Source organism: Triturus cristatus, chromosome 3_2 (assembly GCF_964204655.1).
Source record: "Triturus cristatus chromosome 3_2, aTriCri1.1, whole genome shotgun sequence".
Lineage (NCBI taxonomy): Eukaryota > Metazoa > Chordata > Amphibia > Caudata > Salamandridae > Triturus > Triturus cristatus.
The window spans coordinates 99,294,212-99,320,738 of record NC_140584.1 but is presented as its reverse complement, the minus strand read 5'-3'; the positions used below and the strand labels follow the sequence as shown (position 1 = coordinate 99,320,738).

At 44.3% G+C, this 26,527-nt stretch overlaps 1 protein-coding gene across 6 annotated transcripts in view; it reads right to left on the bottom strand.

The window, feature by feature from the left end:
- HSPBAP1 (HSPB1 associated protein 1) overlaps positions 1 to 26,527 on the bottom strand; it is an 859,774-nt gene that overhangs the window by 465,413 nt on the left and 367,834 nt on the right. For all 6 annotated transcript variants that reach the window (XM_085647322.1, XM_085647321.1, XM_085647326.1 and 3 more), the window contains one exon: positions 1,898 to 2,079. In XM_085647322.1, the coding sequence (XP_085503448.1) occupies positions 1,898 to 2,079 (182 nt within the window). The remainder of the gene's footprint in view (positions 1 to 1,897; positions 2,080 to 26,527) is intronic.

Genomic DNA, 26,527 nt, shown 5'->3' with positions numbered 1-26,527 from the left:
ACTGCAGTAAAGTGTGTGAAGCGTTTCATCTTTGCTGTGCTCTTAAGCACTGTGCCTGCACACCAGAAGCATGTGGTGGCCGCTTCCAATTTCGTTGTCAGGAGCCTGAGAAGAGGGCTCAATCCTCAACTGCGGCAGACGCAGAGTGCATTCACGGTGAGGAGAAGCCACAGCCACTGGAAGCCAGGCAAAGACGACAAGCTGCGTGGCTGAGCCTGGCTGTGGGCAGGGCCAAGCGGACCGCACAACAGGGAGAAGAAGCGGGGGCCTCGCAGATCCCAGCTGCGGCAAGCGGCCCCAGAGGGAGAGGAAACCCCGAGCTGGGGTTCCCGCGTTGCCTAGCAATGCCAACGTAATTGTGGGCGGGGTCCACTGCAGTGAAAGGCCAAGCCGAGAAGAGCAAAAGTTGACGGAGACTTTGCTCTGTGTGTGGCCAACAGTCATTCCCCTTCCCCGACCCGCCAGGGCAGTACCATGTGGGTACAGGCAGCTGGTGTTCGAGAAAGCCCGTGGGATGCCAGGTCAGTGAAACCAGGGGAATAGTGGAAGATCTCCCTTTCCCCCGACATTAGGCCTGATTGGCCACGAGCCGTCCAAGCGTGCACCGAGAACACGCAAAGGCAGTGTGAGCAGCTGCACCGCATGGTGGTGGGCAGCTGCCAGAGTGTCCCATATCCTCAGGGCCCTTGCTTTTGGAGAGAGGCATTGGTGTGCCGTGGGAAGCCAAGGATGAGACCTCCACGGAGACCCCTGGCTAGGGTTACTGCATTCCCAGGAGTAGGTGGGCATGTGGCCCAGACGCCTATGGGAAGACCCCCGGTACCCTCTTAAAAGTGCAGGTGCCGTGCTTGCTGTTGTTCTCGGATGGGTGGTGGACATCTGGCAATGCATAGTGTTTTACGCTAAATGCAATCATACTGTTACTATATTATCTGCACGCTGCAATTGTTTACTCTGGTGCACTGCTGATGTGATTATGTTTTGGGTAGTACATTGCCAGTAAGGATTACTAATGTGTGCACTCCACAAGTGTGTACTGTAGTGCACTGCTGATGATGGTCAGGCATAATGTTTTATGCTAAGTGTAATCCTACCAGTAAGTTACTGGTTTCCCCAACTGTGATGTTTATGACCGTGGCCCGATTGGTCAAGTGATTCATGTAATCCCTGTTAAGTCATGACAAGTGCCTGGTGGGACAGTGTAATATATGTAATGTGTTTTTTATGGATAATACAAAGGATATTTTATATAACCATGTGTGGAGTTTCTTTTGTGGTGTGCCTAGTGTGTCACGGCTGTGTGAGTGTGTTGCGCAAACGCTTTGCACATTGCCTCTAGGATGAGCCTAACTGCTCTGCCAAGGGGGTGAGCAGGGGTTATCTTCGGTGTGTAAATCCCTTGCCCTGACTAGAGTGGTGGGTTCTGCCTGGCTTAGGTGCATTCCCTAGCGAACCAGAAACCCCATTTCTAACCGGCATTAAGACACCTTTTGAGAGATCTTAGAAATTCACCGATCCTGAGCGCTCAATTCAAACCAAATGTCAAAACCTACCTTGCTGCACTAACTACTATAACTTACGTTTGGACAGCACTGAGATGGCTTCATTTTTTGTAACCTGACAGTTTTTGTCATTCCACTAAACAAAATGTAACCTTTACTTTTTGTGAGTACGCCCATCACATGATGGATCTTTATAGTCACCAGAATATTGTAGCCGGAGGTAGCCCTAAGTTACATTAATATTCACTCTATGCTGGTACCCCACATCCAAGGCAAAACGGCAACACTCCAAAAAGGAGCAAAAAATGATATACCTCTAATCAAGTTGGTTGACCGGTGATAATGAAGTTCACAATGGATACAACTTCAGTCAACTGTGCATAAAGAGAGTTTACCTGAAACATGTCTGTATTGTTGCTCAACAGCATGGCCATGTATTTATAATCTGCATACGCCCAGTAGTCGCCAGAATCAAAAGGTGCAAATGGTGATGGGAAGATTGGCTTTCTACAGCTCCAAGCCATAAATTGTTCCACTGTGGCATCTACGTAATTGCAGTGTGTTTCAAATTGAATATCTATAGAAGAGATAACAGGACCCGTAAGTATAAGAAACAAAAATCTTTGCTTGAAGTAAAAATTATTTTTTTAGTTATTCATACTAACGGGTGCGACACTAACGCTTCAAACTGCAAATGTTCTAGTTCTTTTCTTCCTTTCTACATTTTAGAAAGGCTTTATTTAATGAACATCAGAATTATGCATTAATACAGAAGATAGTACAAAAAGAACATCATATCTAGAATAATACATGTAGACCTATGAATAATCAAAACAGTAACAAAAGAAATGTATACAAAAATCCATGCATGATCAATAAGGAATTTAGAAAGAGAAAGTATGAAGGGAAGAGACGAAAAAGAAAATGAAAAAGAAAAAGGACTGAACAATGGGTAATTATTTAAAGGTTATACATTTTAAGAAGTAAATGAGAAGTGAAGCATATGCGATAATAAACATGGAGAATTTGATAGAAAACAACAATCACTGAGAATCATCATGTTATAAAGTATATGTATGTATGTATGTAGTAAAGTCAAAGAACTTTATTCAAATTGAACAATGAAATTCATAAAAATATTAAAACACAAATGCATCATATATATGCATAGTTTTAGATAAATGTGGTAATGAATTATAAACTGTAAGTAATCATAGGATTAGGATTTTCAAGAGGGTTTAAGAACCTCTTCAATCAATGTTGATGTAAAGCATACAAAATAACAGTAGGATTTAAATAAATAATAACATGACACCGTAGAGCTTCTCTTTTCATAGCAAGTGAAAAAGATGCAATATAAGCTCTATCAAGTCCGTGGTTACAACATATTCCATACCAGCAAGCTAAAAAAAGATGTTTTTTGAGTTCTTCCAGGTTTTGGTAATATGTTGTATAGCATCTGCTAACAAAGTCAGTTTATTTAAATATTTGACATACAATCATTCTAGTCTTCCGATAAGCAGCCAAAGAATAGAGTGGCATAGGAAAAAGTAACATTTGATTGAAATACAGAACTTATCTGTTCCCAAACCTTAATACAAAACTGGTGAGTATAATAGCAACTAAATGGTAAGTGTTGTAGTCTGCGTTACATTCATCACATGAACAGCATGTAGTAGGTATGTCGGGAGTTATTTCAGACAAAATGTGAGAAGTTATAAGAAGTCTATTGTATATATAAAAAAAAAGGATTGGGTGGTGTTTGCTGCTCTTGAAGATGTTCTAAAATTTGATTTTATAAATGTAATGTTATCCCAAGTAAAATGCATAAACAGTTCATCAGTGCAACAACTCAGAGGTCACTTATTGATGCACGGAGACTGTGTCATTCAACTCTAAGGAAGTACACCCTTTTCTCTCTAGTTCATCATTCCCAATCTAGAATTGATCATATATTCGTATCAAAACATATATAACAAACCTTATGCTGGGATTGGCATGACTAATATCTGATCATGCCCCTATTAGCATTGATCTTTATTTCTTATGTGCGCCACATGCAAACAGACAATGGAGATTTAACAATGCTCTTTTAATAGATTAACCCTTTACACACGCCTTTCAGAAATTTGCTATTGAGTTCTTCAATCTTAACTCTATTGTTGATGTTTCTTTAGAGAAGTTTTTCCTGGTTCAACTTTGTGAACAAGAAAGACTGAATAAATATACTGACCTTGGATCAGGAATTTTTGGACTTTTTCAATTACCTTTTGTACTACTAAATTTACTAATTGAGTGCTCAGGATCGACTTTGAATATATTTGGTAAACCTTCGGAGGAAGGATACTATGAGACTGAATTAGTAACCAATCTTTCTTCCCTTCAGAGCACCGCCTGGGATAAATATTGAATGTGTACTTACCCGTGACAAGAGTACAGCGCACACTTAGCAGTACCTGGTTACCAATATAAGTTTTGCATGCTTAGATGAAATTATAAAAGCCAAATTTCAATGTAATTTAATATCCAGAGAGAACGCTTCTTATCTTCTTAGGTCCAGTGCAAAATATTATGGTAGACAGAATAAAGCTGGAAAACTTTAGGCAAACTATCTCAAAGTTAAGAAAGAAATATCGAAGATGGTATGTATTTTAAAGAATGATAAAGACCCTATATTTCAGGATGATGCTATTCTAAATGAATTTGTCCAGTTTTATAATACTTTATACACTCCTGAACTTATACCTCAACATTAGCAAATTGTGGACTATCTGGCCTCCGTTCTACCTCTTTCTTATTTTTCCATTTATGCCCGAGTTATTCTCTCAGTAACAAATCGAACACACAAAGTGCAAAGGCCATTATTTCAAAAACATTGCAGATGTTGCACATTAACAATTGTGCTTATAGGAAGTCGACTTAGCGGTGACCTGAGGATCGCTCTCACCCCAGAATAAAACCCCTTACCTGTGGAAATGGAAAATAATGGCTGTTAGCATGGGTTGTTGCCTGCTTTTCTATTCTGCTTGAGTCATCAACCTTAGTTAACTCCTTCTATACTGAGCCAGAGCAATGTATGTGCTCAGAAATGCCTGTAGCTGCTAGAATGCACCTGTTTGAGAATGTAACTGTCTATCATATCCTACTGATGTAAGCAGTTCTGTTTACCCTCCCACTCTGCTAAGTGATATTCATCTGCCCATGTTTGTCAGTAGCTATTCCTGTGTATGCTTGTACCTTCTATTTGAGTCTACATGCTTACTCTGCAACAAACTATGTATAAAAGGCCCATGGTCTCTGTATTCCATGTACTACCTCCTACAGCGCCTGAGGGTGTTGTATTGATGTAGTACCACTCATGAGTGACTAATAAACTTGTTATTTTGAATTCCAGCTTCAGTGCCAATCTCTTCTTTGTTAGTCTAAAGACCCGTGGACAAACTTAAGGGTGCACCCTGCACCAGAGTGCCTCTGAAAAGGCACATTTCCACATACCCATCTTGTCTAACCATAACCTTACATGTTGACTGGTGAAACACATGAACATCAACTTGTCTGGATAATAATCTGCACTGGCATATCATGAATTCTAAAAAGTGTTTCTTTGTAGCATGCTCCTTTTACACAAAGTACTTCACATTTTGCCACATTCAGCTTGTGCATTCTTTTCTATGTTGAAGAGGGCAATTCAGACTATGGTAAAGTCCATAATCCCCTTAAGGTTCATCAGACCTTCCAAAAATGCACCGAAACCCCATTCAGGCAAGCATTGACCATGATCATGCCACATGCCTTAGCTTAGGAGATGCTTGCAGATGTGAAGTGAGTCTGAATACTGGTAGACTATACCCTTCCACACCCCTCCACCCCATTCTAAGAGGGGAATTTCCCCTAATCATTTCTATTGCGCACCCAAACAACAGACTTGCCCACCCAGACTGAGCCTTCGTAGTAAAATGTATGGCATATGTTTCAATCCTTCTCATTTGTGAGTCCTAGAATTTTATCCATATGTTTGGTCAAAAAGCCAATGATTGAATAAGGCATAAGTGCCATTTATGGACTGGATTTAATTAAGGCTACTGACCCTGTTTTATGCAAAAGAGCCACAGGTAGGCTTAGATTTCATCAAAGAGAAAGTTCTTTACTTGGGATAAACTCTTAGTAGTTGGAGTTGATGGTGGACGAGGTCCCAATGTTTTCAATAATTTTATCTGTGCGATTGTCGCAGAGAAAGTAGTCTCAGCCTGTTACCCGCGGCATCTTACAAGCATCATGTGCCACAGGATGTGGGCCAGAGAACTCAGTTGCATGGCAAATTTTTGTGACATATCACACAGAAAAGGTATGATGGGGTTGTATTTAAAGTGCTGTATTTCCAAATTGTGGGATGCTGAAAGAACAGCGTATGCATGGGCGCCTACAAAGGAGTGTGAACGACAAAGGAAAAACGCATGAAAATTATTGAGGGACCTCACGCTATTATGTGGAGTTATAGGAACCTGTATCTCATGTAAGATATAGAAACGTTATCGAAGTACAAGTATTATTTTCATGCTTTGAAGATATCCCCAGTCTTCAGGCTGGGTAGGCTCGAGTAATTGCTAACTTGGAAGTACAAAACACAACGTTACAATAGTATTCCAGCCTCATAATTTGCACTCTTTATGTTCTGATCAATTAATGGACAGTGTTAAAGCCCAATACTTGTCCTGCCACTCATGTTAGTTTCTTAAACATGGACTGTGTGCACACATATTTAAGAGCCTCATCATAAAGGGTGGTGGGTCCATGTACAAGTATGAAAGATTGCAAGGATGAGTAACTTTACCCTCTCTAGCATTGGTCTTTCATAGATCCATGTGCTTTTGAAATCAAGAAAAGTTTGTCTGAGAAAAAGATATGGTGACATACTAACTTCAATGAAATATACTTATCAGGCTATTTCTCTGGCAAAGTTTTTAGGGTTTGTATTTTGTGCATCAAATAATGATAATAATTTTTTAGCTCTCAACGTGGGTGGGGTGTCCGTTGCTGTGGAGATGGGGGGTAGGGGATTGCGCATTTTAACATGGAATGTAAATGGTTTGGGGGACCGATTGAAGCGAGGGGTGGTGCTACAATATTTGAAACGTCTCTCTCCTGATGTGGTTCTGTTGCAGGAGACGCATTTGGTGGGACACTCATGCCATGCTATGAATAGAAAGGGCTACCGTTTGGTGGCCCACTCTGGTTTTACAACCGGCTCCAGAGGGGTGGGCATTTTGGTTCGATCGTCTCTCCCGCTGGAAATTGATGAGGTGATACATGATGACCTGGGGCGCTACGTGGTGTTGGTGGGCCGGTGGGAAGGACAGACTTTGTGTTTGGTTTCAGTTTATGTCCCCCCGGGGTTGCAAACCACTACCTTTGCGGACTTGGGAGGGTTGCTGCTTGGGCTCCCAGAGGGCCTCTTGCTGGTGGGTGGTGACTTCAATTCTGTGGTGTCGGGTAGAGAGGATCGGCACCCTCCCAGAGACCTCCCCGGGGCGCACTCTTGGCTGGGTGGCTTTATCGACACTATGGGGCTAGTGGACTGTTGGAGATCAATGCATCCGGGGCTCGCCCAATTTACATTTCACTCTGGCGTCCACGGCTCCCTATCTAGATTGGACTATGTGCTGATGCCGGCCGCCCAGGCCCAAATGATCGGGGAGGTCAGACATCTGGCCCGTGGCATCTCCGACCATTCCCCAGTCCTGCTCCACTTAGATGTGGCCATGGGGGCAGAGGGGAGGGTGGCCCCGATTAATCCCTGGTATTTGCATGACCCCACGACTCGTGCCCTTTTGGTTAAGTCTCTGGACCGTTATTTTGAGGAAAATCAGGGTTCAGTCTCCTCGGCAGTAACGTTGTGGGAGGCTTTCAAGGTGGTCATCCGTGGGCAGGCCCTATCTTTGATCTCCCATGCTAAGAGGCGTAAAACTGAGGAGGTGGTGCGCCTGGAGTCGGACATAACTGACTTGGAAGAAGATCTCGGGCGGGGGGTCACTCAGTACAAACTCCATACCCTTTGCCTGAAACAAGCGGATTACAAGGCGTTGGTTACGGATGCTGCCAAGCTCGCTAGTAGGGAGCAACAGGGGCGCTTGTATGATGTTGGTGACAAGGCTGGAAGGTTGATTGCATGGCTGGAGAGGAGAGAGCGAGCGAGTCGTGTGGTCCCGGTGATTGTGCGTGCTGATGGTGTGAGTGTCACGGATCCGAGGGAGATTGTGAGCTGCTTTGCGGACCATTTGCGGGACGTCTACTCTCCGGTATCGGAGAGGCCAGAAGAAGACTCTTGCCAATTGCTGCGAGATATTGTATTGCCGTGCCTTTTGGTCGATGATAAAGAACTGCTGGACGCGGCGCTTACAAACGATGAGATAGCAGCGGCGATTCGCTCGGTCCGTTCAGGAAAGGCTCTCGGCCCTAACGGCCTTCCGATCGAGCTTTACAAGCTTCGTCCAGATAGGTTGGCACCCCGTCTCCGCAAGATGTTTCTTGCATCCCGAGAGGCCGGCGCCCTGCCGCGTGATCAACGTCTAGCGAACATTGTGGTGCTCCATAAAGAGGGCAAGCAGCGTGATTGCTGTGCGTCTTATAGGCCCATCTCACTTCTAAACGCTGAACCTAAGATTCTCGCTAAAGTGCTCGCTAATCGCCTGATTAAAGTCATCGGTGACCTGGTACATCCGGACCAGTCTGGTTTTATTCCGCATCGCAACACCGCGCTGAACCTGCGGCGCCTCCATGGAGTCCTCGCGAGAGTTGACTCTATTCGGGAGCCTGCCATTTTGGCGTCACTGGACGCCACGATGGCGTTTGACACGCTGAAATGGCCGTATCTCTGGGCGGCGCTGGCTAGGTTTGGTTTTGGACCTGGGTTCATTGGATGGGTGAAGTTGTTATACGTGGAACCACTGGCGCAGGTGGTGGTGAATGGTAGAGTCTCTGCCCCCTTTTTGCTTGGCAGGGGCACGCGGCAGGGTTGCCCCCTGTCCCCGCTTCTCTTTGCTCTTGCGTTGGAGCCCCTGGCGGGGTGGCTCCGGTGGGAACCCTCCATGACGGGTATTCGGTGGACACCGACGTTTGAGGATCGCGTATCACTCTACGCAGATGATATTTTGCTCTATCTCACCTCCCCGCGGAAATCGTTGATAGTGCTATTTGATGTACTGAACTCCTTTGGTCGCAATTCAGGGCTTGTCATTAATTGGGTGAAATCCTGTGTTTATGTGCTGGTTGGCGACCCCCCTCTTCTCCCGCGTGGCTGTCCAATTCAGATTTCACATTCTGGATTTAAATATCTAGGTATCCACGTGTCCCTCGATCCGGCGGTCCGTTATGCTCTGAATCTGTTGCCCCCGCTCCAGCGGCTGCGGGCCGATGTAGCTCGTTGGCGTAGGCTCCCGCTATCGCCGCTTGGCCGGGCAGCCTTATTCAAAATGATGTCTCTTCCACGCTTTCTGTATGCATTGCAGAATACGCTGGACGTGGTGCCCGCCCGATACTTTAGTGAGGTAGAGAGCTTACAGAGGCAGCTAGTTTGGGATGGGAGGCCACGCATTGCTCTCGCTAAACTGACCCTACCGTGGTATGACGGTGGCATAGCCCTCCCTGATATTAGACGATATTATTGGGCGTCCCAGTTGGTAGCGGTGAATCATGGGACATACGGCCCGGCGGTGAACCCCGCGTACGAGATGGATAAGCTACTGTTGCCGGGCAGAGATTTCAATAGGGCGCTTTATTCTACGAAGGGAAGTACTAAATTGACCGGTCCTACGAAAAATGCGGTGCGCGCCTGGCACTGCGCCACCGCTGCTACGGGATGGACGGGCCGTCTGTCTCGTGCGAATCCATTGTATGCGTCGGATGCGTTGGGAGGTTTATGGCGTTCGAAAGGCTTTGAGAAGTGGGATTTGATCGGAATTAGTCGTGTGGGGGATCTTTGGACGAAGGGCGCTTTTAAATCATTTGAAGCTCTTCAGACGGAATATAAACTGAGCGATAGGGAGTTCTTTCGTTATGCGCAGATGCACCATGCGCTACTTTCCGCTTTCCCGAATCCTGCAGCTGTCCCCGAAGCCTCCCCGTTGGAAGATCGTTTGCTTGATGGTTACCTGCCAGATAGTACTATCTCCCTGATCTACAAAAAACTGATTAATACTCGAGCGGACCTCCTCACACATTTGCGAGAGGTCTGGGTCGCTGATGGCCTAGAGTTGGATGATGAGGATTGGGTCGCGGCCGTAGCCTCACCGAGGGAGGTTGCTATACCGGCTCGCCTTCGATTTGTGCAGTTGAAGATACTACATAGGGTCTATGTCACCGGTCCCCGCTTGCTTCGCATGGGTTACACAGATGATGGTTTATGTCGGCATGGTTGTGGCTTGCTTGGCACTTTTCTTCATATTCTTTGGGAGTGCCCGAAGGTGATACGTTTCTGGACTGGTGTACATGCAGTGATGGAGGAGGTTACGTTGTGGCGCTGCTCCCTGAGGCTCGGCGATGTGTGTTGAATGTATGGGAACCGACGGACTGCGATGTGGCACAAGAACGCTGGGTGACGTTGGGCAACATGATCGCTAAAAGGGACATTGCACAGCTCTGGGGGTCCGGTCGGCCCCCCACAGTTACGAAATGGAAAGAAAACATGGATTGGTGCATGTTCCGAGAGAAGACGGTTTACGTGGCCAGGGGCAAACCTAGGGCATGGAGTAAGAAGTGGGGTCCCTGGAATTCCTATCGGGGGAATATCTGCGCCCCCCCCTTGGTGGTCGCACCAGACGTGACGATGTCCCCTTGACTTTGATGTTCCTGGTCGCTTTGCGGGATTGATGACCGATCCTCTCCCGGCCCCCCCTGCCCCCTTTTTCACACGAATAACTGTGTAATTGGCTGAGTTGTCGCTGTTGTCCCCCGCCCATGAGAGAGCAAGTCCCTGTTAATGGAGTTCTTTTGCCTGGTATAAGTTTCCTTTTGTTGTTTTCTTTATAAAATAGTTAATAAGAAACCTTTCTGTAGTACTGTGTTCAGTTGGGGGAGGCTGCAGCCGTTATGCGTGCGGCTCGCTCCGGCTCTTATGACTGCTGTATTATTGTCTTACATTAGCGGCCGGCCCATGCGGTTGTAGGCCCATGACTGTGAATTTTTGATGTGTAAATAAAGGTTTTCAAAAAAAAAAAAAAAATAATGATAATATGACATTTTACACATGATTTTACATATATAGACTGAATTAACAATTGCAATTGAAACACATTTCTTATGATGTATAGATGTTTATTAATGTGTTTGAATTAGTCCACATTTATGTGTAAAACGCCATCTTGGACAATATGGATGCCATCTGTCATTGAATCCTGCTTAACACCTCCCGCGCATCTCTTCTCCCCACAGGCTGTGCAGAGCACAGTCGACCTGATGTCATTATAGTTCAATTCTATTTAATTCTACTGTAATAGTTGTATAGTTAGTGTTGAATTTTCTATCGGGCGGATGTAAAATTGCAACAAGAATCTATATTTTCTGTGACTTCACTGGTCCAATTCAATTAGGTAAAGCCTCACTGTTAAATGTTTCGTATTTGTTTGAACATCTCTGGATGACATTAGTAAAGATGGTGTTGAATATTTATTCAAAGAATTGGGATGGTACTTATGTGTTAAGATAATGACTATTATTCTTGCGTTCCGATTTGCTAAAGAAATTATACCTTCGCTCACACCAAAATATGTTTGCAGTTCTACTAATTGCCTATGCCAGAATTGTGTATAAGAACCACTTGATTTTAAGGGTGAGCCAGAAGACTTTCCAATTCTACTAGTGATGCTGCTTGAGTTCTTGCTGCCTGTTGGGACATAGAATATTTCCAAATTTTCATACTCTGGATAAATTATCATCCAAAATCATTCATGGCATTTACTCTATCATTTATTTTGAAATTTTGTAATAAAATCCCTTAATTATTGATGCAGAACTCAATTTTTGAATTGGGTCCATTACTTAATGAGCCTTTTTGCGTAATATAATGTTCGCGAGGTGCCTTAACACGGGGTCACATCGAATCATTAAAATGAGGTTCAAGACCATCTTCAATCCAGTAAACCATGGGAGAACGGACTGAGTTACATTTTGGGATGTCTAAATTTTGTGGTATGGCTTTTATTCCCACAGCATCAGCATCCGCACAAACATGCTTCAGGGATTTGGGTTTTCCACATGACTGCTCTGGTTCTCAAGCAAACCTGGAGGTCCTTCTTAATATTCGACATAGCTTCTTCTCAGGTTGTGAAGATGGATTTTTAAATATTCATACCTTCTGGAAGCTATAAAAGTTCCAATGAACTAAACAAAAAAACCTTGGAGGACATTTGAACCTACTTACTGCAAACTCTGAAGAAAATCCTCAAATTTTAGTGACATGCCTTATGAAAAAACCTATTATCAATGCACTTTCCGAGATAAATAAGTTGGCACAAATACATTAGTTTGAAAAAGGCAGGCATATTTTGCCAAACTGTAGTTTAGTTCAGACATTGGGATGATAAGCTCTTAGGCTGTTCTTTCACTTCCCTTAAACTCTGTCCGAATTCTCTCACGATAGAGCAGACAAAAGCAACGCTTCCAACGGTCTTCTTCCTTAATGGAAGATAGCTGAAGTGATGGCTGCAGCAAGCCACTTTTCCAAGATCCAAATGATAGAGATGCATCACATATAGAGGAGCATGCAGAGGATGGACATCCTGGTCTATGCAAGAGACAATGAATCATCTTCACTTCTTGGCATCTTCTTGTTGAAAGGGCCCAAATTCAAGAAGATATTCAGACAACTGTTAAGTCAAGTGCTTGTACTAAAAGAACACACGGGTCAAGCTGCTAAGTGCAGGCAGCCTGTATCAAATTCTAATATCTTCCTATTGCCCTTGTGGTAAGATGAGGATGTATCTTCATTATAATGCTAGTTGGACTGACATATTTTGCCATTGCAGATACATTTGTCTGTCACATCCCGGATATCATTGAAAGCAAGTGCTGCTTGACCCTAATGAGCAATCTCTCGTCTGGAGGAAGAGCGCACAGATATCTCATGAACCAGGCTATCAAAGATGTGTCCTCTGAGGAAATGCTTGTGTAATTTTTTCAGGCATAGCACGATTTTAATTTCCTTTTCCTCACAATTCTATATCTAGATTATCACATATTTTAAATATCTCTTAAGATGCTCACAGTGGAGCTTCCACTCATAGCATTCTTGGCACATTTAGGATCTATTTGAGAACGAGGGCTCCTTGAGCCTAATGATCAATCTCTTGAATTGAGTAAGATAACTTATGAACCAGGCTATCAAAGATGTGCCCTCTGGGAAATGCTTGTGTAATGTTTTCTGGTAAAGCACACATTTTATTTTTATTCCTCACAAAAGTATATCTGGATTATCACATTTTAAATATCTCTGAATATGCTCACAGTGTAGCATTCACTCAGAGCATTCTTGGCAAACTTGGCTGAGAACATCAAACAGATTATCCTTTATCACAAGAAGGTGCTGGGCCATCAATTTTATCCTCCTTGCATCTACGCTCTCATTTGTCAAACATGGTTGTGGCGTTACGTATTATGATCAAAACAGAATTTCAATGGCCTCATTGCAGGGTTGTTAGCAGAGTTAACCTGACTGCACACAGTAACAAAATGTTCATCTGTACCTGTGCCTTGAATACTTGCTAAAGCCACTGCCCATCTGGTCCTCATAATGAGCCTGCTCACAACAAAGTGAGGAAAGCAGCCTTCCACACTGATAACTGTGTTTTTGGATGCTCCTACAAAAAAAGGGCAATATTGGTTTAGATACAGTATGTTCTCCCAGTTACCCAAATCTTGGTTCCAAAGGCTTCCCTTTACACAGAACATGTTCAAGGTCTGAAACCTGGTTGAGGATATCAAGCTAATGGTTCTGTACGCTTGTCACTGGCCAAAAGTACACAGCTGATAAATGTTGTAACGTTCTCAGTATTTAACAGAATCAGTGGGGAGAAAACAATGGCAATTCTTACCATGCATCAATTCCTCTGCTCGCACATTGCAACTGGTTTAAAAGTGTGAGAGAGGATGTTGGCCACCCAGTGAATGAATGTTCTGCTTGGACTGTGAAAATTGCTGGATTGGCAAGCTACCTTATTAGGGACACACGTATACTGCCCTCCCTTAAGTAAAGATCCACATAATGCCCTTCCCATCTTGAGTAAGAAGGCACTTGATCTGACTGTACAATGATGTATTGAACAAGACCACGAAGCAACAGCAATCTTTTCTGTAAGTAACAGAATTACCCTCTGCACAGCCACCCTGTGGAAAGGCGGCATTCTTATGGTCTTGACAAAAGCTCCTAGCTGGCTCTCCACCTGCCATGATTTTCTCTTCGCTAGGAAGTAATGGAAACATGTGCAATCTCATTAGAGCATAGAGACGTTTTCTATAGTTACCTTTTGCAAGAGCAGTTATACCTTCTTCAGAAACATTATCATATGGTGGAATGTGGCGAGGCAAGGCTTTCTGCGACCTTCAAAACAAACCCACACTTCGGATATTATATTATAAGACATTTAATCCAGAGTAGAAACAGAATAAAAGTGCCACAGATGTTAACTTAAATATATACAACAAGTTAAGATCAATAATTGCTGTACACGTATAACCCATGCAGACAAAGGTCCTTGCATCTCACAATGGCATATTCTAGGAGTGATGCAAGCAATAATTTCATGGTCCTGTACAATAGGAAGTTAGGAAATGTCTTTTAACCTTCTTAATTGAAAAATATGCAGAGGTTCTCATTGCTATTAAAACTTCTTAATAATTCTTACTTTTAAAACATAGTACCACACACCATAGGAGTAGATGGCAACTTAAAATAGTCCCAAACACATAGGTAGTTTTAGCTACTCGCTATTGAGTCAGCACAAGAAATTAAGAGACATACACCACAACTCGTCTTTGCTGGTATGGATACATTAACTTATCTGGAGACTATTAGTAAATAATAATTAAACCAGGCCTGATCATGTAGTTAATTCATGTTGCAACTGTTATTGGCATTAGGCAGAATCTCCTGATTTCATAAGAGCTAAGGGACTTTTTCAGTAAGACCTACCACCACCATTGTGCATAAAGAGAATGCCCTGGCACTAATTGAACATGGAGCAAGCATCCTGGGCCACTTGAAATTATATAGACCACTAGTTGGTTGAGAACAATTTCCTGCGAATAGTCCTCAGACTTCTTTTTATAGAACTTGTACTCACAAAACCCATTGAACCAGAAACTGCAGAAAAAGCGCAAGCACAAAATTTGAGGACTCTTTATGATCCACACAACACTCACCCAAAATTATAAGCAGGTAAGTAAATCCATAATACAAGAATACCTGCTGTCTAACAAAACACACTTAGATTTTTCACCACTTACTAATTCAAGAATAACCAGTGAACGCTTCCAACAGAACAGTCTTGCCTCTTTGATAGGATTTCTAGCCCCGTCATACTCTTTTCTACATTTTACGAAGAACTGAGGTCAAGATTCATAAAACCGATGCTAGTTAGCAAGGGTTTTGCACTGTGAAGAACTACATTCATGTTGCTAATGCAAGCAATTCCCAGCATCATATTGGCTTTTTGAATATTCCTAGTAAAAACATGGAGTCCCACACACATTGTTGTTTACTCTGAACACAGTGTGATTAATGTTCTTGAATCTTACTAATAAACCTTTAGTCATAGGAGAAACACATTTTATTATTTATGGTGGGCAGTGTAAATATTGCATCAGGCGAAGAGAGATCTTTGAATACATTCTGCAGATATATCACTTGACAACTGGGATGACCTCTGTGTCCAAGTTAAGCAACTAGAGATACTTATTTAAATCCTTTACAAAGATATCAGAGTCAATAAAACAAATGGCAAGAGCGTTTTCTTTAACTTTATCTTTAAAATGGTCTCACAGTGCTAATTTGTGTTACCGGCGTTCTTTGTCACTAGCCATGTAGTAGACCACACTTTTATAACCAATTAATATTGTGATGCCCCGATTGTCTACAGGCTCATCTTCTTTGTTCTATCATGGTACTTATGTTTTGGAATAAGGTTTATGAACACCTTTATATTCTGCCCAACTTTTCCATCTTATGTGGGTCGAACTGCCAGAGAAATGGCCCCTCTGATTTCATGGTACCCTGCACTGCTAATCCTTACCTGAAAGGGACCAGTTTATTACTTTCTATCTGGAGAAGTACAGGCAATATCTAAGCTGCTCCTCCTCACCACTGCTACAACTACCGTACCAGGTTTGGCTTATTCCTGTGAGATGTAGTAGCACACTAGGTGGGTTCCTCAAGCCTCAGTACTCATAACATGCCAGGCATGATTAGCAATTAATTGCATCTTCCCTCATAACGCACCCTCACTTTCTGCTCTGGCCCATAATTGTGAGGTTGGGAATTAATAGCAGTTAATGCTTCAAGCACTGCTAATCCCCCAAGCAGAGGGCAAAAACAATTAACTGTAAAAAAAATACATACCACAATTTTAATATGTAAGGCTAAAAGAACATTACAGAACAGCATAAAGATATTAGCAGATCTCTTGGAATGCACTTTTCAATTAAAATAAAGAACCTAGATTTATCATATGGATTGCAACATTAAAAATGCAGTTTCAACTGTATAGAAATAATTTTCAAGTAACTCTTGACTATCCTGAAAACACAAATTCGATTTGAAAATGCAGTATCCTAAGCAGTTAGCTTCATCGTTGGGAGGCACAAGTTATGAGAATCAAAGACCCACATGCTTTAATTTTCCCTGCATGGGCTTCCAAGAACACAATCTCACAAATAAAACATTTTATACTGGGAATAATAAAAAAAAATTGCAGACCAAAAACTATGGTTGAAGAACAACATATGACACTGTGAGCCAGTGAATCCATCTGTCAGGGTATTCAGCTTGGTAGAGTTAAGATACCAGCCCATGCTGAGTACTAGATTGACAGGGCTGTGTAAACAAGCATTGGTTCTACTTATTCTCCTCTCGAGAGTAAGGGCGTATAGTTTCCTCTTGCCAAGGTCAAGAAGAATGTGAAAACCAGCACTGTGTTTACTGTGAAGTGTCTACAAAAAGACAATACACGGATATGCAATAGGGTAATGCAAATGCGGAGCAACCATTTTGCAGCACGTAATCACAAAAAACTTGCAGTTCTCATGCCATTCTATTGCGCAGTACATCAAAAATACTAAAAATAGAGGGCATTTTTCTTCTTATTTGGTGATCCTCCGGTACATTCTCTTGGTACTAGGGTACCTTTATCTTATTCAGATAATCTGACAGCACCTTTAAATGGCTAGAAACATAAGACAGCTTTAAATACAATGGATCTAGTGATACTCACCACACACACATTTTCTGTCCTTTAATTGCCCGTTGTGCTCTACCGTGTTGCTACATAGCCCATCTACATCATTAGTCATTATTCTGAATATCTGTAATGAACCCGGTCCTCCTAGACCAATGGCTAACACCCCTGCTTCAAACCATCCCTTGCTGTAATGTAGACACAAGGGATTGCTGAAGGTTAAACTTATTGGTAATTACTGCTGTCCAGAAAAGTCAAGGATGGGAGAACCTTACACCAGTATGATTTCATCAGTATTAAATCAATTAATTCAATACCAGCATACATGCCCTAAGAAATGGAATGCAGGATGTAAAGTTCTAAGATCCAATGAGGCTGGAATAGCTACACAACAGCCTCATTTATTATACTCTCCCAGTGATTCTGCTGCTTTTCCTACCTTATTTGCTAATTCCGAATGAACAATTCCACATGAGCAGATAATGCTTGGCTGTACTATTTATAGAAAACTGTATTGTAAATCAGCAGTTTTCTAGTGGCTGTCTTGCTGCTCTTTTATGAGCTTAGTCTGTGGACTATTCAGCGACCGCCCTGAAAGCAGAAAGCATGCAAAAAGGTGTGCTCCAGTGTTTTTTGTTATTTTAGGTCTCGGCTAGACGGGCATGTGCTGTCTTGAAGAGACATGTTGTGTTCAATCTATGGGTTTCAGTCTCCCCACAGGCTTCCAATTTGTTCGTTCCATCTTCTGTCTCATATTCTATATCACCATATGTCCCTGGCATGCATGGTCATGCCTCTTCTTGTGTTCAGCCCTCCCCCAGATCATGGACAACGTACTTGTAAACCACTACTGCTCCTGGTTTTACAACCACTTAAGGACCTACTTTTTTTTCTTTCTTTTTCAGCACTGTAAACAGTGCCTGTGCTTTTACCAGCGGGTATCCTCCCACCCACACTCATGCCCCATGCACAGATCACCCCAATCATTGCTTTTCCTTTCGTTCCTGCCTTTTGTTTTCCCCCACCTCCTCCTTTCTAACGCTACTTGCTCCCTAGCACCACCCAGTGCTTCTCCTATCTATAAATCACCCCACCCGTCACTGCTTTTCTCTTTGTTGCTGCTTTCTGTTTTTCCCCACCTCCTCCCTCCCATCTCTGCTTGCTCCCTCGCACCTCACAATGCTTGCCCGGTTCACAAATCACCCCCTCCCTGACCCAGTCACTGCTTTAAACCCCCATTGTAGTCTGTTTCAATCTAGAAAGTGGTGGGGTTCTTTCTTTTAATGTCCTGTTAGTGTATAGCGGACGTGTTGATTGGAGCATATGTGCACGGCTGCTATTTCTTGACACACGTGTAGTCTGTTTATTTTCCATGCGTGTGGATACAAGATCTGTGAATATTTACACCATATGTGGTTGTTCGGCAATGGTGTTCATAGCTAGAAAATCAGACCTCAAGTGAATCAGGTATGCATTATCACAGGGCATGTCAGACCTTCTAAAGTACCTGTGTCTTATGCAGTAATTGCATACCCACATTTCTCGTGTGCGAAATCATTGAACTGTTCATTTCTCAATCAATCAGGGGCTTGTATAATTGGCTATTCACCCCTGAGGGTTTCAAGGCGCTGGGGGGTGACTACTGGACCTTCTGGGTGAAGGATCATTCGAAGAGCCAGGTCTTGAGGTCCTTATTGAATTAGATCAGCAACTGGGATTGCCTGAGGTGGGGGGGGGTTCAGGATGTTCCAGGTCTTGGCGGTGAGGTAGGAGAACAATCTTCCTCCGGTTCCGGTCTTGAGGATCCTGGGGGCTAGGGATAGTTGGGCGGAACAGAGTTGTCTGGCGGGTATGTAGCACCTGAGGCGGTGGTTCAGGTATGCTGGAGAGCTCTGTAGGGATGTGTGAGGAGCTTGAAGGTGTTTCTGGGTGACGCCGGCGTAGAGTGCGTTGCTGTAGTCTAATCTGATGATGATGAGTGCGTGTGCGACCGTCTTTCTGGATTCAGTGGGGATCCATCTAAATGTCTTTCGAAGCAGGCAGAATGTGTGGAGCAGGCTGAGGACATTGCGTTGATTTGGCTGTTCATTGTGAGAGATGAGTCCAGTATGATGCCAAGGTTGCATGTGTGGTCTGTCGAGGTGGGAGGGGATACCAGAGTGGCTGGCCACCAAGAGTTGTCCCAGGCTGAATGGGTGGGTCCCAGGATGAGTACTTCAGTCTTGTTCGAGTTGAGCTTGAGGCAACTATCTTTCATCCAGGTATCAACATCTTACATTCCGCTGTGGAAGTTGGTTTTGGGTTCATTGATGAGGGAGATGATCAGCTGGGTGTCGTCGGCATAGGAGATTATGTTTAGTCCGTGCGACAATCACTGCGAGGGGGGCCATGTAGACGTTGAAGTGGGTGGGGCTCAGGGAAACCCTGTGGGTACTCAGCAGCTGATCTCTGTAGGTTCTTAGAAGAATGGGGGTAGTCTGACTTGCTGAGTCCGGCCAGTGAGGAAGGAGGGGATCCAGTTCAGTGCCTTGTTGCAGATGCCAGCGGTGGGAGACTGTGTTGAAGACAGCTGAGAGGTCAAGTAGGATGAGGGCTGCGGTCTTGCCCCGGAAGAAGGAGCGGATGTCGTCGGTGGCGGTGAGGAGTGCAGTCTCCATGCTGTGATTGCTTCAGAAGCTGTTGTGAGTGGGTTCCACCAGAACACGGTCTGTTGGGGTGCGGCGTGGTTGCGTGCGGTGGTGTCGTGCGAAGTTGCAGGGTCTGAAATGTCGAAGCGGTTGTAGATCTGCCTGAGCTTGTGGTGGAAGAAGGTGCCGAGTTTGTTGCAGAGGTCTTGGGAGGGAGGGATGTCTGTAGTCTCGCTGCTGGGCCTGGCTAACTCCTCGACGATGGCAAAGAATTCTTTGCTGCTGTGTGCGTTGGCACTGATTCTGTCTCTGAGAGTTGTTTACTTTGTGGTTTTGAGGAGGTGGTGGTGTGCGTTGACGGCAGATTTGAAGGTAACGTGGGTTTCCTTTTGTTTTTGTTTTTGTTTCTCCATCTCTTCTCAAATTGTCTGCAGATGCGTCTGGATTTGTGGAGGGCGGAAGTGAACCAGCTGGCTTTCTTGGAGTGTTGCTTGCCTGGTAATTTCTTGAAGGGTGCTAGGGTATCGGCGCAGTTACAGATTCACTGGTGGAGGTTGCGTGCTGCGATGTTGGCATCCGTTGGCGGAGTGGTTGTGCTGAGGGAGTCGATGAGAAGTTCTTCGGAGGCCTTGATCGAGCAGAGACAGGGAATGCAGGGAGGGTGGTAGTGTAACGTCAGTATGGCGAAGACGAGATGTACACAGTGGAGGTTGGTCCAGGAGAGTTTGATGGTATGACTGTAGCTGAAGTTTCTGCTGGTGGAGAAGATGGGGTTGAGGGTGTGTTCAGCTGTGTGGGTCAGTGCGGACACCAGCTGCTCAAGACCGATGTTGGCGATGTTCTCCAGTAGTGAATCCGTGTTCTGGTCGCTGGGGTTGTCTATGTGGAAGTTGAGGTCTCCAAGTAGGATGTAGTCAGTGGATGCGAGAGCCTGGGTTGCGATGAGGTCTACGATGGCATCGGAGAAGGGTGGTCGGGGGCCGAAGGCCTGTATACAAGGGTGCAAAGAACAGCGGTGTTAGACTGGAAGTGCAGGTGTTCCATGGTCTTTCTTGGGTGCTCAGAGTGTGTGGTCAGTCGGAGGGTGTTCTTGTGGATGATGACAATGCCTCCTCCTGGGAGATTGGGGCAGTCCTTGCAGGTGATTTTGTAGCCGTCGGGGATGGCGATGTCCGGTCTGGAGCAGGGGTTAGTCCAGGTTTCCGTGAAGAAAGCAATGTCATGAGAGGTGGCGTTGAGGAGGTCCCAGGTTTCTGTTGCGTGTTTGTGGAGGAACCGCACGTTGAGAAGGATGCAGTTGAGCAGGTTGGGTGCGCTGTTGGTCAGCGAGAGGAGCTGGCATGTTGGCGTGGGTGAAGGTGCAGTTGCAGTTCCGGCAGGCGAAAAGTCCATGGATCTTCGGTGATGCTAGATGGCGGACGGCATGGCGTTCACGGTTGAGGGCAAGGAGGGTGCTGGCGTCATAGCAGTGGAGAGTCCGAGAACCATGATCCCTGGCGCTGGGCGCGGTCCAAGTGCGGACAGGCACAGATGGGCTTGCCTTTGGCGTGCCATCGGCGCGGCCGTCATTAACTAATGCTGCGGGGGGTGGGGGCTGGACAGATAGGAAAATACTGGAAGGGACACAGGAGGGGGCGGCCCACAAGAGAAAAAATAGGAGAAAAGGCAAAAGCATAGACAGAAAAAAAGAGAAAAGAAAAAAGAAAGACAGAAAAAGCAGAAACAGAGAAGGACACAAGAGGGGGGCGGGCCGCAGGAGATCGCAGCGGCAAGGATGATGAGGGAGAAAGCAGGAAGAAAAGGAAAAAGCAAAGCCAAAAGGCAGAATAAAAGAGAAAGACAGACAGAAAAAGCAGAAAGTGACAGAAGGGCAGTCAAGCAGCAGAGTAGTGACGGTCTACCACTGGACCACCAGGGATGAGGCACAGGCAGGAGCTTGCGGGTGGAGGGGTGCCTCAAACTCCTGACCTCTCGATAAGCAGCAGCAGCACACGGGGACAGCAGCAGCTACCATATGGAGCTGTGCTGCCAAGGAGCAAGTCCAACTCAGGATTTCTGACCTTGTTACTTCTCATTTCCCAGGGTGGGACTCTATTTCTTCAAATTTCTCCAGCCGGGTCACTTTCTTACTTTTTCCGCATTAACCGGTGAAGTGTTTCCGTGCACCACTGTTGCTTAACTTGAATTCTCTACAAAGGAGCCAGGCAGAGTCTTGATGTTATCAAGGTCTGCCTGCTCCTCAGTGTCCATGGCAAAAGTAGTACTTTTAATGTGGTTGCTGATGCAATTTATTTCCTCATGTTCACTACTGTAAACTAGCCGAACACTGTACTTCTTTCTGTTTTTTTTTTGTTCGGTTTTATATAGCGCAAAAACCACCCGAAGGTATTGGAGCGCTTTACATACGCACCAGTTACTTTTTGTGTGCAGTTTTATATAGCCCCAACACCACCCAAAGGTATTGGAGTACTTTACATTAGCACCAGTTACTTTTTTTGTGCAGTTTTATAAAGCGCCAACACCACCCGAAGGTATTGGAGCGCTTTACAGTAGCACCAGTTACTTTGCACAAAGGCACATTCATTTTTGCAGGCACAGCAAGATTAAGTAATTTGCCCAAAATCAAGGACGTAAAGCCGTTGCTGAAACTCAAACCGGGGTTTACCAGCTCCAGATTCTGCAGCTCTGGCCCTTACGTAACATCCACTCCCGAAAGGACGCTATGCCATCTCCATAGCCTCGGTCTCCGTTCCACAATTTCAGGTTACGGCTAAATCCCTTAATCTCCTGTTTTCTAAACACAACAAGCACTTGCTAAGCCAGTCTTCAATCTATTGTTCTTAGGTCTTGGCAAGACAGAGCATGCGCTGCTCGGCTGGACAGCAAGATGTGTTGTGTTCATCAGTGGGATTACAGGTCGCCCGTCTCTGACCATTGATAAACTTCAGTGTCGCTCTCATTTTCTTTGATGCGATTTTCAAGGCATGTGGGTGTCATGCCCTCTCTTCCTGTGTTTGGCCCTCCCATAGCGTATGGGCCAAGTACATGCCTTTTTAACTAGTCCCCGTTTGCACAACTTTTATCTCTTTGTTTCCAAGCACTCCATAGGAAAGCTTGTGTTTTCAGGCCATCTCCCTTGTACACATACACCCACCCCTCTAAAATGCCTGCCTCTGTACATAAACAAATGCATTTCTTAAAAAAGTGTCGAAAGAAGATCAGCACTTGTCTATTATTTTTATACAAAAATGTGTGTGTGATCCGATGGCTTTAGAGCACTCACGAACATGAGCCAATGGTCTTGGAGCGCTTTAAGTACTCACCAGTTACATTCCACAATGGCACATTCATTTTTGTCACTGATCCTGCTTCAATTAAGCTATTTGTTTTACCCCTTCATTGTTGCTTCCTACCGCCCTCTCCCATCGTTGCTTGCCCATCTCCCCTGTCCCTGCTCCTTCCCTGCTTTACCAGTCCCAGACCACTACCTACCTAATCGCTGCTGCTTTCATTTTTATTTATTTTTGTCCAATCCGATAGTACTGAAGCTCTCGTTTTGTCCTCCATTTTGCCATAGTCTCCCTTGTACACATGCACACATAATAAAATGCATGCGCATGTCCATAAACAAATGCATTTAATAAAAAGGTTTTAAAACATGAACAGCACTTGTTTATACCGATGGTATTGGAGCGCTCACTTCGTCCTCCGTCTTGCCATAGTACTAACACCTACTGATGGTATAGGAGAGCTGTAAGTGCTCACCAGTTACATTACACAATGACACATTCATTGTCGTACGCAGGGAGAAGCGTAAGTAATGTGTCTATAATCACAAACTGTTCAGCCGACCGTCGGCAGTTCTGGCCACTATGCCATATCCTCGCTTCACTTCAAAGGACTATAAACTCAACACGGGGTTGAAGAGACTCGGCGTCGGCTCATCATACTGTGATTTTGCGCTTTTAGCGACTTTCAGCCATGCTGAACAGCATATGTACTGCTAGACAACATGGCTAAGACAAATACATTGAAAAGGCCAGTTGCTCGGGCATTTACTGCAACTTATTGGCTTTGTAAATGCTTGTTATGACTTACACGAAGGCAGAGGGTCTTAGCTGGGATTCACACTCATAACCTGCAGATCAACACTTTCCTAAAAGAGGGAACGTTCATGCTTGTACTTTCACTTTCAAGGTTGTGAGACGAGTGCAGCGCGATTCAGTCCATAAACAATGACATAGTTTATCAAGAAGAGTAACGACAATGGCAGCCATCACTTTCAACCTTGAGGACTCAATTAAAAATGACATGAACTTTATTACTGCCCAGTACGTTTTATGTACAGAATAAACGAGAGAGCAGCTGCATTTTCACTATTGCAACTAAAACCAGGCGTATTAAAAATGAGGGCCCATGCCAAGTGACAGGATATTCGAACATCTATAAGTAGGAGAATACCAGAAAATGAGTAGGGAACACCAGTATAAGAACCACACTTTGTCCTAACGTTTTCCTCAGAATCTTCTCATTTTTAGCGCACATTTCTTCACCTCTCTGATGTCACGGTGCACATTTTTTACTCAAATTTGACCCATGTATGCTGCAGTCACGCCAAGTATAAATGAGGCTGATCTTCTGTCACCTCATGTTACACACTGTTCATCAAGACAGAGCATTCGCCACCTTCAGTTTGTCAGACTGGGTTATAAAGTTCCAGAATGGACATGGTGTGGCCCACATGACTGGGGCTTCTATTCCCTCCCACTGAAGCAGTCTCTAAGTTAAGGCCTCCTAACCACCAGGTTGGTTCAAGGGTTAGGTTTTCATTGGTGCATTTGTTAGGGTTTCTATTGCTGCAGTGGCTGGTTGGGTGTTCCCATTGGTCATGATCACCTGACCACTAGGCAACCCAAGCATCCAGGTAGAGGTTAAGGGTTCAGCCTTAGAGCCTGGAAAGAGCCTAGGGTCAAAGACTCTGCCTCTCTACTTCAAACTTCCAGGTCAGCAACTATTCACCACTGCAGGCCATATCTACTACTAACATTTTGTTCTTGGTTACCTGAAATCTGTGGTAAAAACTAGAGCCTGTCTTGATTAAATATTAATATGTGTTAGGGTTTACATTTGTTTTTAAACTCAGCCAAAGGCTTGGGATACTGTAACTCTGCTGGCAGGCTTCTAATTAGTGGTCAGTGTTTAGTGGTATATGAAATTTGCATTTTATATCACTGATTTTCATAGATTGTGCAGAATGTGTTTTACTTGTCATAGAAAACATGTAATTTGTATGTGATGAAAACGTTTATGGTTTTATATTTCTGAAACTGAATAAAGTTGAATTGAATACTACTAATTCCTAGAGACTAACAATTCTAAGCACCCATACTTATATACATACTCAATGATGTAGACGACTACTATTGAGCTACAGGTGACTTTCACACCTGACCTCTACCCAACTAATGGGCACTTGATTAACATTACACATACATCAACTGGTCAAAATGTCAGCCCAGGTGTGACCCACTTTCAATTCCACAATGAAAAAATTGTTCATCAGACTAGTATCGCTCCATTCTGACGCAAGTGGCACCCAGATTATTGCACCACCGTCTCTACCGGACATGATTAGCTACCCCCCATTCTAATAACCAGCCCCTCGCTACAACCTGACAAACTCAGGCCAACACCAACCATTTAACTTCACCCACAATGATTTCAACCAATCACATCTAAATCACAGAACTTATCAGACAACACCCTCACTTAAAGACTCCAACCAAACAACTGACACACATTGTTATGTTCTAGGAGGAAGTAAAAAGTTAAGGGAAGACACAAAGACATGGTCGCTAGTCTCCCTAAAGGTACCTTCCCCCAAACCTTCCACATCCCATTCAATCCACTATGCAACCCACCAGCTTCAGTTAGCCACCTCCCACAAAAAGACGCCATATTCAAACAAACATTTCATTTCTCAAGCTACAGACTACCTCACAACTCAGCCCACCAACATCCTGTATGCCTCTGTCCCTCCTTCTATGCTAGGCTACAACTCCTCAAAGCGCTATTAAGTCAAGAGAACACCTAAAATAGTTGCTCCTCCACACAAGGACCATAAAAAAAGACTCTTCAACATATTTGTTCTGCTGGCAGAAACCACACAAATGTGGTTGAGCAAAGACTCTGCACTCACATGCTGCAAGGGATTCAACAACAAAAATCGTATTGCCAAAATTGGCGGATGCTTAGCAGTCATTCAAGCAAAAGCATTAAAGATCACACATTGATACCTTCATCATGAACAACTACAATTTCTCCTCATAAGCTCTTGCTTGTTCTTTTCTCTTAATATACAGACACCCACCCAGAACTGCAAACTTTAAAAATGTCTTACTACATACAGTGACTCTTCCAAACCACCACAACCTAAATATTCTACGAGACTTCATCATCTGATTTAACAAGAACAATCTAACTATAACTGAAGTTATCGCATCCAACCTCGAGGCCTTCAATCCCCGACAAACTGTCTGGCCCAGATCACTCCGCCGGCCACACAAGATGTTTTGTGGATTTTTATAGCACCATATCACCCGTGAGGGTATTCTGGCGCTTTGTGGGATTTGCCTCAAGGGGTCCACTTGAACAGCCAGGTCTTCAGATTCTTGCAGGAATCCAGAAGCAAAGAGGAGGCCCTAATGTGGAGTGAGAGGCCGCTCCATGCTTTAGGGGTGATGTGTGAGAAGGTATGACCTCCTGACCTGTTTATGCGTGTTTGTGGTAATTGAGCCAGTGAGAGTGCGGCTGAGCAAAGGTGCCTGAAGGGTTGGTGAAACTGCAGGCAGCTGTTCAGGTAGGCTGGGCCTGTGCTGTCTAGTGCTTTGTGTGGGTGAGGAGCTTGAATTGTGTGAGCTGATGTATAGGGAGCCAGTGTAGTTTCCTTAGGTGAGGT